Here is a 12,367-nt window from a genome sequence, read left to right as displayed (position 1 = left end):
CTCAAGGACAACGATGTGGCCTTAAACTTTGTCCTTGATCTCTGATGTCTTGGCCTCTGAGGTCTAAAATGTTTGGACACTTGGCCTTGGTCTTGGACAGTTCGGCATTATGTGCAACACCTGTATCCAACAGAACTGAGTACATCCCTCATGAATATGTGGATTAAAAAGCATAACTTTGTACATGTATACACCCCTATTAAGAGCAAATGCTTCTTGGTCTATGACACAAATCTTTTGGTGAAGGTCTGCACCGAAAAGTTAATGTTTTTTGTGAGGGGGTAATCACTTTTGTTGGATACTGTATCAGTGTACCAAGCTGTTGTTAAGAAACCATAGGCCTATCCTTAAGGAGAGTGCATTTTGAGGAAAATGCTTGTCATTACATGGATCAGTAAGTTCTTCAGGAACTGTATTCACCACATGCACTCTCCATCGGTAATTGATACTAAATCTGAAATAGTCTTTTTAATGACTCGGTAATAAGGAAATGTTGACTATTAAACACCAGTCCGAGTTCCTCAATGAAAACAGAGTGTTGCATGTGTCATCATGATTAAGGAAATCAGCCAGCCTCAGAGAACGCACCAGAGACTATTGGCATTGGTGTCACCATGGTGGAAGGGGTCATTCTCCGAATGAGAACTAAATGTGCAGCATCATATAGCTGGTTCAGACTGCCTATATGCTTTTCACACTGCATTTCCTCAACCCAGGACTATCCTCAAGCCCTACTTTCTTCTTTTGTTTCACACTGTCTTTCTTAACCCCATACTATTTGCTTAGCCAGGATTAGCTATTTAACCCTGGGCTATTGCACAGCTCATGAATATTGATGGTTTTGCCACACAGCACGTAATTAACATGCAAGTTCAACTTCTGTGAAAGCTAATGCTTAGCCCCACATTTCTTTAGCCCAGTTTTCACTGATTAATTTTCTCTTAGCCAATTAGAACCAAGGATTTTCAGTAGTTTATAACTTGTCAGAGAAAATCACTAACAAAAGTCTCTTCATGTATAAATTTGCACTATTGGTTTATTATTATTATTATTATTATTTTATTCGGCATTTCAACAAAAAAAAGTTTACAATCAATTTACAGGAGAAAATACAATTACAGAGTGGAAAGGGATGTTTGCAGAACAAGTCCAGGTTGCCTGGAAAAGGAAAAAGTTAAATAACTGTAGCCCGCAGGCTATCCTTCCCGACCTGGACCTGTATGTAAACACCCCAAGAATAAAAACATGTATATAGATTATTATATTAATACAAGCAATAATTTATATAGAAAAAGCATATTGAAATTGATATGTATAAGAACAATGCAATATAGTGTGATTGAAACATAATTAAAGAAGTTGTAGTAAATTGGTATTTAGATATACATTTGAATTAGCCAGGTAAATATAAACTTTAAAGAACATTGTATTGGGGAAGGTGTATAAGCAGTAAAAAAAGGAAAACCTCATAAGATTTGAAATTAATAAAAAGAAGAAAATATGAATATTAGAATAATGTACCGGTAAATGAGTGTATATTTAAACAGAAATTTGTCAGGTTAACAGTTCACTAGGAATTAAAGTAAACATACATTGTTTAACGTAATTCAAATTAAAAGTATATAAAAGCAAATGGATTAAAGAACATTAGATTAGACAAATTAATGCAGTGAGTATAGGAAAGATGAAGCTGACCAATATTCCATTCTGTTGCTCATAGACCCCTCCCCCGCAGTAATCATTATACATCTTATTCAAATAACTCAGTCCGTAAGCATCTTAGCCATGGATTTAAAGATCCACAGACCAGGACAAACTCGTTTCGTAGACTAGGTGTTAATTCCTCCCACACTCTTGGGAAATAGTGGATTGGGGAGCAGTGTAACCTTTGGGTCCTAGCCAGCAGGTGTCTGAACAGTACATTTTCTTGATGACGGTCATTAATTATTGTTTTGGAGATTATGATAGTAGAATCAATTTGTCTGAACAGGGACTTGGCAAAAAACGAAATCAATAGAAATTTGTGTCTGGAAGCCAGTGTTGGCCATTCTAAAATACGAAGACGTTCTTCATATGACATCTGTTGTTTTTTCTGCTTTAACACCATACGGGTGGCTCTCCTTTGCAGAGACTCAATTCTGTCGATCAGACACCTGTTGTGTAGGTACCACGTGGGCATGCCATATTCAATAATGGGGAGTACTAGGGCTTTATACAATGCAAATAAAGCCTTTGTAGATAAACCCTGTGACATAGTAGTGATGAGACCAAGCAGTCGATTTGCTTTGGATACTACATATTCTACATGGGAATGCCAGGTAAGTTTAGAGTTTAATATTAGCCCAAGATATTTGATTTGTGAGACAGAGTCCAGGGGCTTATTACTCATGACATACTTGGGATTATTGACATTTCTAAGTCCACCAACAATGCGCATGATTTTTGTTTTACTAACATTTAGTACCATGCGATTTGCTGTACACCATAAACATATCTTATCTAAATCGTCTTGCAATATCTTTTCATCAGCGGGTGACTGTATGGATCGATATATGAGTGTATCATCGGCAAAAAGTGCATGGGAGGAATTCATACATCCAACTATATCGTTGATGAACATATTGAATAGCTTCGGGCCAAGTACACTCCCCTGAGGGACACCTGAATGAACATCAACCCACTCTGAGTAGTGTCCATTGAATATAACTCGCTGGGAGCGTTCAATTAGAAATGATCGCAACCAGTACCATAAGTTACCCTGAATGTTAAAGTCTCTACAAAGTTTCTGTAATAATATGTCATGCGGTATCTTGTCAAACGCACGAGAAAAGTCCAAGAAGACCACATCTATAGGCATTAGGTACCATCACTAGGCAATTTAAGGGTTTTAGTAATTTTTTTTCAAGCATTGTTTTTTTCAGCAATTAACAAGTGATGACGCTATAAATGTGTCAGACCATGTTATGTTTATCCAAGTGTTTTAAAGTTATTTTCCACGACTTTGATTAGGAATCAGAGTTTTAATTGTAAAGCATTAAAACATGAATCTATAGTTCTCACTCGCCACCCAGGTGTTGAGGGGATACCCCATGTAATAGGATTCCATAGCCATTTTCTACTTGGCATATTAATGCTTAACTGGAACACTGTCAAATGATTGTGAATCGAAATTAACAAATATTTTGTATCTTAACGGTAGACTTTTAAGCCTGAATGCAGTCCAGCTGATTAAATGTGCCGCATCATAGCTTATTAGTTCAGCTTTCATCAAAGTGATCTTACAGTTCATCATTCTGTAGAAGTTACATCATTAATGCTTCCTCCTGTCCGATTTGATTAATTGCAAATGTTTGACATTTTCTCTGTTCTGCTTTTAGGAGATATTGAGAGCTAATGTGCCATCGATTTGAGAACATTCCTCTCATTCGTTAACTGATGAATGACATCACTCTTTTTGCTACCTTTCCCATTTCCCTCCAAGACTACAAATTCAATTTGTTTTGTTCCAGCTAGTTAGCTGAATGCACAAATTTTAACTAGATTGAAAATTGAACTTAAGCTAAAGTATTTTTAAATATTGTATAGCAATCAAGAGATCAATAAGAAAAGTGTTCTTGATTGCTCTTGATATTAAAGAAAGTGTTTGTAATGAGACAAAACTTGTCTTACAATGCTCAAAAATAATACTGTGTTTACACATTGACTCGGCTCGGGTGTTGAATCCGCGAGCCGGGTTGAACACTGCGAAGAAGGGATCAGAGATCGCGTTTATACGTACATATAAAAAGGCGAGTTCAACACGGCTCGCGGATCTCGAACGGAAGAAGAATTATGACGTCGCAAATTAAACGCGGGAAATTCACCGCCGGAATCGAATCTTGTCCGTGCGAACAACAACAATGCCAAAAGTGAAAGCGCGCAGTGACCTGGTCAAGAGAGTTCGACACGGCTTTCTGTTTACACACGAAAAAATTGCCGAGTCTGACTCGGCTCGCGGGTTGAAACCTACGATTTTGGCGGATCAAAAAAGCCGTGTTCGACACGGCTCGCGGATCACTCTGATCGTGTTTACACAGCATAAAATTGCCGTGTTGAGCACGGCTCGCGTGTCGATCCCCCGAGCCGTGTCACTGTGTAAACACGGTATAAATGGTATATGTATAGGGGTTTTGAATTCTTACCAAGCACTATGGACACTGTTAAAGTCAACTTTGCAAGTTTAACTGCAATTTTACCTGCCAAGTTTAAAGCCAAAGATCTGCATTCTGTTACAGCCTTTCTATGTCTGCCACTCAGGCTTCCAGCCCTGACACACTGTTTATTTTGTCGTTGGGGACATGTCAACAACTTTCAGGCTTGAGGTTGATTTAAGAATCGGTTCCATCGTAATTGAGAACCTGTAAACAGCCACTGACATTAGACTGATTGAAGATTAAAAAATACTTCCTTTTCTGTATTTGAGAAAAAAAAGTAGAAAATTGGTTTTTCATAGCAGGAAAATTGAACTGTAATTTAAGCTATTAGGTCAATGTTACACATATTTTTGAAGGAATTTAGTTTTTTATAAAGATATATTTGTTTTTCCTTTCATGCCTTGCAATAAATGAGTTTTTCTAAAACTTAACCCCCCACTTACTAACAACCCGAGCTATATCCCATGCTTGGTTTCAGCTTGAATGGCTTGTTTTACTGGATGATTTGATGGGGTTTGTTAGGGGGAACTTACTTTTGATGTTTTTTATTTAGAACAGAATTGACTTCCAATCAGTAAAGATATCATTGTATGATCATGATATATGAAAAGGTCAAGGATATGTTTGAATATGATACTCGGCTTATTTAAGGCTATAATGAAATGATGGATCTGTCGATAATTTTGATTTTCTTTAAGATATTACCACACTATTTTTATGAAAACCTGAATGTGTATATGCCCAGAAGGCAATCCGACAGGCTCATGACTCACAAGGGCTCTAAAAACACCAGGCATAGGCTAAACCCTAACACAAAACCAACTTATGAAAGCATGCCATACTCACAAAAAAGAACTAAACATGAATATTCAAACCACTAGCTACACCAAAAATCATATAAGGAGAAAAAGTTTCAAATACTATGTGAATAGTGATATCATGCCATCATGAATTATACTCTCATGGGCAATTCCACAGGTTGGTGGACATGAGCTTAAAAATTCAAATTCAATATTTTCTTGAATTTTTTAATACTTTAAGTCCTTCATACATGATAGTTTCAGGAACAAGAAATAAAAAGTTTATTTTCATATGTATACTTCGGAAAAAAATGGTCAAAAGTTGAGTCTTCCATTGTGTACCAAAATACAAGAAAAATAGTGAAAAATGAAATAAGCCTTATTACCATTTTTTTGTTGCAACAACATACCACTTTATATATTTCTGAAGTTTAGAAGAGTCAAATTACTTAAAATACACAACCGCTTTTCAAGTAAATTTGTAGTACTCCTTCAAAAATAAATATTGCAACCTGTTCAGGTGATGTAACGTGAGTAACCGAAAAAACTGACTTTGTTTTCTGAGAGAAAAATTCTTCACAATTAATTGGTGGGATTTTAAATTCTCTTCCTTCAAACAATCTTTGACACAGTGATTACTATCAAAATCATTAAAAAGTACAATTGTTTTATAAAACTGATGAAGAAAAACTGTAACGTGAGTAACTTTGTAACGTGAGTAACCATCATGTAATGTGAGTAACCAGTAAAAATTATTCAGTTCGGTAACATTTTCTGTGGGATGTCAAGTTTTAAGTCTCATGGTTTGTTGTGAAGTTATTTTTGATTAATTAAAGCAAAATGAGGGTACATCTCTTTGATGTGACTCTTTGTTCATCAAAATATCAGTGGTCATACAATCACACAAAAGAAATTGAATATTAGTAGAAGTATTCACAATGCGAGAGTGCATTAGTAAGACTTGGTTTTGATTAACCAAACTTTAAAGAGTGTTTGAACAACACATTGAATGCCCTTACCTGTAACCCTATCTAGGCCGGGGTATTTTGGGAGTTGATATGGCCCGGGGGGTGGGGGGGGCTCCCAGGCCCCCCTTGAGAACTCGGCCATTGGCTGCACGATCACGCCGAAAATTTGCGTGCAGGTTGTCTTGGACATAATCTACAATACTATACAGTAATTTATTTCATGCAAATTGGTATTAAGCGATTATGCTAATTTATGCAAAATTAGTAAGCGAAATCATAATTTTCCCTCCTACTCCCTAATAAAGCTCCAATTGTTCCAATTTTTGGTATAAAATCTCTTTTAGATGTTCCTAGCAATGAATTTTACACACATTATTGAATTTTTAATGACATGTGTGTTGTTAACCATACATGGACAAAATGTAACGTGAGTAACCATATTATCTGCACCCCAAGTAAAAACCATGTGTTCTTTATTTTTTTAATTATATACAAAGTTTGTCTCCCTAATATACTTCTTTGAAATGGATATAATCAACTTTCATAAAAGCCTTGTATGAGGAGACTTTTCACTTATGTTGACTTTTCATTTTATGCATGTCCAAATCATGTAACGTGAGTAACCGACACATTCCAAAGATTTGCCAGGAGCATAATAGAATTTCCCAAGTTTTGTTTTTATACGAAGGATAGTCAGACTGTGTACTTTGTTGTGATAAGGAGATGTTTAGTTCCTATCAATAATAATGGAGTTACAGCTCCAAGTATGAGTCAAGGTGTCTCCAAATGTAACGTGAGTAACCGTGGAATAGCCCTTAATGCATGTGTGCTATAATATATTTTAATGGCAATTAATCAAATAAACCATGAAATACAGTCTGATTTTTTTTCTTTTGAATAAATGTGGAACATAAATCATTGTGGGATATTTTTTTCAGAATTGCCTGACCAGCCTGCAAACTCAAAATTATATTTTTCTGAATAATGTATGGAAAAATAGAGAGAGAGTAAGGGAGGGGATGAAGGTGATTTCTCTGAGTGCAAGGTGCATCTGGTCACCCCTGTGGTTGGGGACTAGACAGGATTTAAGACCTGGGTCCCGTAACACAAAGGTTAGTGATTGATCGTACGCTTGATTTCTAGGAGTGATTGTGCTTTGTAGTCAATGCAATCAATCGTAAAAAAATGTTTTATGACCAGTTGCTAAGCTTTGTTATGCAGGTCTCAGGATTACTCCGAGTTTTGACCCTTCATTGATAAAAAGAAAATTTTTGTTTCTTGTAGATGTTGACGAGTGTAGTCGATATCCTGGTCTTTGTCAGCAAGGATGCCAGAATACACTTGGAGGATACCGCTGCATCTGCTCAAGTGGGATGCTTACAGCTAATAGGAGGACATGCTCTGGTGAGTGGTAGAATGATGGTGGTGATGATGATGGTGGTGATGATGATGGTGGTGATGATGATGGTGGTGATGGTTATGGTGGTGATGATGATGGTGGTTATGGTGGTGGTGGTGATGATGGTGGTGGTGATGATGTTGGTGGTGGTGATGATGGTGGTGATGTTTATGGTGGTGATGATGATGGTGATGGTGGTGATGGTGATGGTGGTGATGATGATGATGGTGGTGGTGGTAATGATGATGTTGTTGATGATTTGGCCTAGACATGATGGCAGTTGTGATAATGGTGATGATAATGATGATATGATGGTAATGGTTGTGATGGTGATTTCGCCATTTCGGTGATTGTGGTTTGGGGGATGGCGATTTTGGGGATGGTGATATTGGTGATAGTCATGTTAGTGGTGGCGATGTTTATGATGGTGATGGTCATTGTGATACTTCTGGCGGTAGTGGTGATGATGAAGAAGGTGATAAAAGAACATGATGGTGATGATAGTGCTTGTGAAAAATAACGACGATGATGGTGATTATGACGATGGTAATGGTAGTATATAGTCAGGATGTTGATGGGGATGTTGATATTGATGGAGATGATGATGAATATTATGGTGGGACTAGTGATAGTGATGGTGGTGTTGGTGAGTGCATAATGATGTTGATAGCGATGATGATGATTATGGATATGGTGGCAGGGGCGTCGATCCATTTTTCCGGTTGGGGGGGCAAAATCCTGAATCAACTTTCCAAAGGCAAAACAAACAAACTCACACACATATATATGTATCATAACTTAATCACAAATACAATAGACAAATGACCTATCATTTTAAAGCTTAGAATCTCTTCTTTCATCTACAATTACTTAATTTATTTCTCATTCACGCATGAGTGACCAAAAACAATTTGAAAAGGAGATTCCAAAAAGTCACTTGGCGGGCCGTATCTGGGTTTTAAAAAGAAAACCACATTATTAGAAAGTTCATTATCTGCTCTTCAATTTGATACCTCAGTTACAGAAAATGGTCTAGGAATAACAAAGTTCTGGTTATTTGAAATAAGGCTTGAATTTCAATAATTTCATAAAATGAAGAGGTTTTACAGGCTATCGTTCAAACTCAGTCGACACTCCCTTTTGTTGACGATCAGCCATGCATAACTCTTTTGTTACCGTGCGATAGCTTCTGTAGGAAACTGGTGAAAAGACGTTTATTTAATGAAATTATTGAAATACAAGCATTGTTTCGATTGATCATAATGTTTTTACTTCTTGACCATTTTTTGTGATTAAGGTATCAAATAAAAGAGCAGATATTGAAATTTTTAGTCATGTGACTTTCTTTTTGAAATTTAGATCCACCCCGCCAAATGAGTTTTTGGCATCCTTTCTTTGAATTGTTTTTGCTCAATCATTCGTGAATGAGGAAAAATCTAAGTAGTACCAGATGAAAGAGGAAATCCTAATCTTTACGTTGGTAGGTCGTTTGTCTATTCTATTTATGATTAAGTTATGGTAAATCATCACTAAATCTCGGTTTCGTTTTTTCTGGGACGCACTGTATATATATATATATGTGTGTGTGACTCATGAGATAGAGACACATATCTCACCAACAAATTAATGCGAGCGCGAAGCGCGAGCTGAAATTTTTTAATATACTGACATGAAAACAGGAAAAAGGTACTTGTTTAGGACTGTTTGTAGTAACTCATGAGGAGGATAGATACATGTATATCTCACTTCACAGATAATGCGAGTGCCGAGAGCAAGCCCTGAAAGCTTGATATTCGAAGCATTTTTGGTACCAATGATTAAGACGGGTATCTAAAAGAACAATAGATGCGAGCGTTAAGCGCGAGCTGAAAATTTTGATATTTCGATCTGAAAAAAAAGACAGTTTAATGGACGTTTTTGATAAAGAACAAGATATATATCCAACAAAAAATTATTGCAAATCGAAGCGGGAGTTCTGTTGAGGTTAGAACTGAAAACGCGAAGCGCGAGCTGAAAATTTTGATATTCCAATCTAAAAAGCGGACATTTTGAGCACAATTTTAAATAAAGAACGAGTTGGTATCTCAATCTCGCTTGCTGATTTCTGTGTAACATTACAATCTTATTTTATTTTTACACATCAGTGGAATTATTGGGGGGGCAAAACGACATGTTTGCCCCCCCCAATACTTTCATCGGTGGGGCGATCGCCCCCCTGCCCCCCCAGGATCGACGCCTCTGTATGGTGGTGATGGCACTGATGATTCATTTTGAGCAGCTTTGAGAAAAATGTGCTTAATATCTCAAATTGTGCAAAATGTAGATTTTTTCCATGGGGAGTCAGAATCATCATCATCATCCCCAACTCTATCATGGATATTAATTATCATTATGATTGAGTTGGGGATAGTGATGATGATGATTACTGATTTGGTGATGATGTTTATGATAACAATGACTGAAATGATCAGTTCTTCCAGCAATGTGATGATAATCCTACTGTACTTGCAGTCATCATAACATAACAATTATTTTCTTACCATCATGCAATTTTTCTGTCATGTCTGATTCATATTTCATTTCCGTATGACTTTTCAGGGGGATGCCAGAGCTGTAATTCCAATATCAGACCCAATCCAAGACCCAATCCGAGACCAAACCCGCAACCAAACCCAAGACCGTACCCATTTCCCAATACAAACACCAATAGCAATCTTAATCCAAATCCAAGCCCAGGATCCACCTGCCCACCCGGTTCTGTGCAGAGGAGAACTGCAGAAGGCATCCAATGTGTCGGTAAGTTATAATAATATTCTGCTTTTATTACTTATTCCAGAGGGGGGGGGGGGGGAATGTCATTACAAATTGAACTCTATGCGTGTACATTGGTTTTCATTATAAACCCTAAACGAGAATTCACCCTTCGATCTTCGGGGGGGGGGGGGGGGGGGGCTCTGTCTTTTCAAGGTTGAAACCATGCTCATACATGGCATTTCACCTTTCCATCTCAGAATACCCTAATCCAGTATTTTCATCATGTTGTCATTACCTTTGAAAATATCCCAAATATTTCATATTCACAATAGTGTTGAAAAGCAGGGCTTATAACATTTGTTCCAGATTTTGGAAATTTTGATACCCCTTTTAGCTCTTTTGAGCGTAGCGTCCCTTTGTTACGGCAGTGCTCTCCCCTCCCGGATTCATAACGTAGGAGAGATCCATCTATAGATTGCTAGATGAAATGTTACCTAGACATCATATTCTTATTTGGATCTTTCAATATACCTTTCATTCTTCTCAATTTTGTCTTCTATATTCTCCGTCTTTTTTCAAGAAGGGGAGGGTAAGTGAATATTCCCTCAAATAACTGAAATGCATGTAATTCTTATTTTTCTCTACATATGTCAGATTCTCTACCCTAAATTGGTTGGTAAGAAGGGGGGGGGGAGGTAGTATTTGAGCTGAGGGAGGAGGGCATATGTATAGTCAGACTTACCCCATAGCCCTCTTGTGAAAAGAGTTGCGATCAAATGCAACTCCAATCATCAAACACAACATGATTTACAACCAATCAATAGCACACATTTGGGAGTTGCGATCAACTGAAATTCTTTCTGTAATGGGCCCAAAAATGACTTATTAATAAGAACAAGGGCATACATGTTGGAAGATAATAGATCCAGGATGGTTCTTGGTTCCTGTATTCTGTTAAAATTGTTTTTCATCTGTCTAGATCAAAGATAGTTCACAGAGATCGTAGTCTTCTTCTCATTAATTGGTCGATGATAATTTGGCAGTTGCCGTGCCCTACACTGAAATTTAACCCATTCTCGGTGAATGTACAACATGTGGGTTACTATGGGACTGTCTCCGTTGAGGGCTTGTTCAGACTCTTAAATGATATTACTAATAGCCAATTTTTATAAAGCGCTTTTCCCAGAATGGCTCAAAGCGTGTGACAGCATATTAATACCCCGGTCATTGGATTCATTTCAATTCCGCACGAGAAGTGCACAATTTCCACTCCCTTGGGAGCATTCCCTGCATTTATCGCAGCCTCATTATGGCGCTGGCAAATTCAGACGTACAATATCTTTCGCATCCTACCGGGTACCCATTTAGCACCTGGGTCGAGAGTGGCAAAGTGTGGATTAACGCATTGCCAAAGGACGCTAGACCGCGGTGGGATTCGATCACACGACCCTCTGTTTACAAGGTGAGAGTCAGAACCACTACACCACAGCTAAATTTATTGAGCTACCTTTACATTATCGTTTTTTTGTTATTCATTAGTACCAGATATACAGATGAGAAGAGTCATGATGGAGTTTCATACTTTTCATCTTTTTTTGCACACCATCTTCAGGAACAGCTCTTTTTAAATCAGAAGTTTTTCCTGACAATTAGTTTATAAATTAGAGAAAGATATTTGTTGAGGTTTGATGAAAATTCATCAAAGAATGAGAAATTTATTAATTTTTAAACTTTTTGATTTTGTTGCATTACAAACGAGCAGCACTTCAAATTAAGTTGCGTGTGGTATATAACGCATCACCACATTGCTCACAACATGTGCACGGGAGTTGCACTAACAAAGGCCATCAGTCAGATTTACAGGTATTAACAAAGCGCACATTGGCATTTAAGCATGTCTTTATAAAGTCACAGTTAACTCTGCGAAAAATCTCCCAAGTATAACAAAGACCAATTTGAAAATGCACCAAATAAGTTTAGCCTATGAGTTATAAGACTACATGAATACATGTATGTGAGATGTCGACCCGTGTATGTATATCAAATGAATGAGGCATAGTGATCTAGTGGGTAAGACTCTCGTCTTTTGTTCTGATGGACATGGGTTCCATTCCCAGCAAGAAATGTGCCCACATTGTGCTGCACCCAACCCAAGTGAGGTAAATGGATACTGACAGAAAGTAATTCCTCAAAAAAGCTGTGAGCACCTGAATAGGTAGACCAGTTTAGCCGGGGTAATATAGGAGCGCCTTG

General features: G+C 37.5%; 1 protein-coding gene across 1 annotated transcript in view; it reads left to right on the top strand.

Moving 5' to 3' along the window:
* LOC121420612 (fibrillin-3-like) overlaps nucleotides 1-12,367 on the top strand; it is a 161,275-nt gene that overhangs the window by 54,251 nt on the left and 94,657 nt on the right. The window contains exons 5-6 of the mRNA XM_041615274.1: nucleotides 7,246-7,365; nucleotides 9,959-10,156. Coding sequence (XP_041471208.1) covers nucleotides 7,246-7,365; nucleotides 9,959-10,156 — 318 coding nt within the window. The remainder of the gene's footprint in view (nucleotides 1-7,245; nucleotides 7,366-9,958; nucleotides 10,157-12,367) is intronic.

This window comes from Lytechinus variegatus, chromosome 8, assembly GCF_018143015.1.
Source record: "Lytechinus variegatus isolate NC3 chromosome 8, Lvar_3.0, whole genome shotgun sequence".
Classification (NCBI taxonomy): domain Eukaryota; kingdom Metazoa; phylum Echinodermata; class Echinoidea; order Temnopleuroida; family Toxopneustidae; genus Lytechinus; species Lytechinus variegatus.
This window is presented reverse-complemented; position numbering and strand designations above follow the sequence as displayed.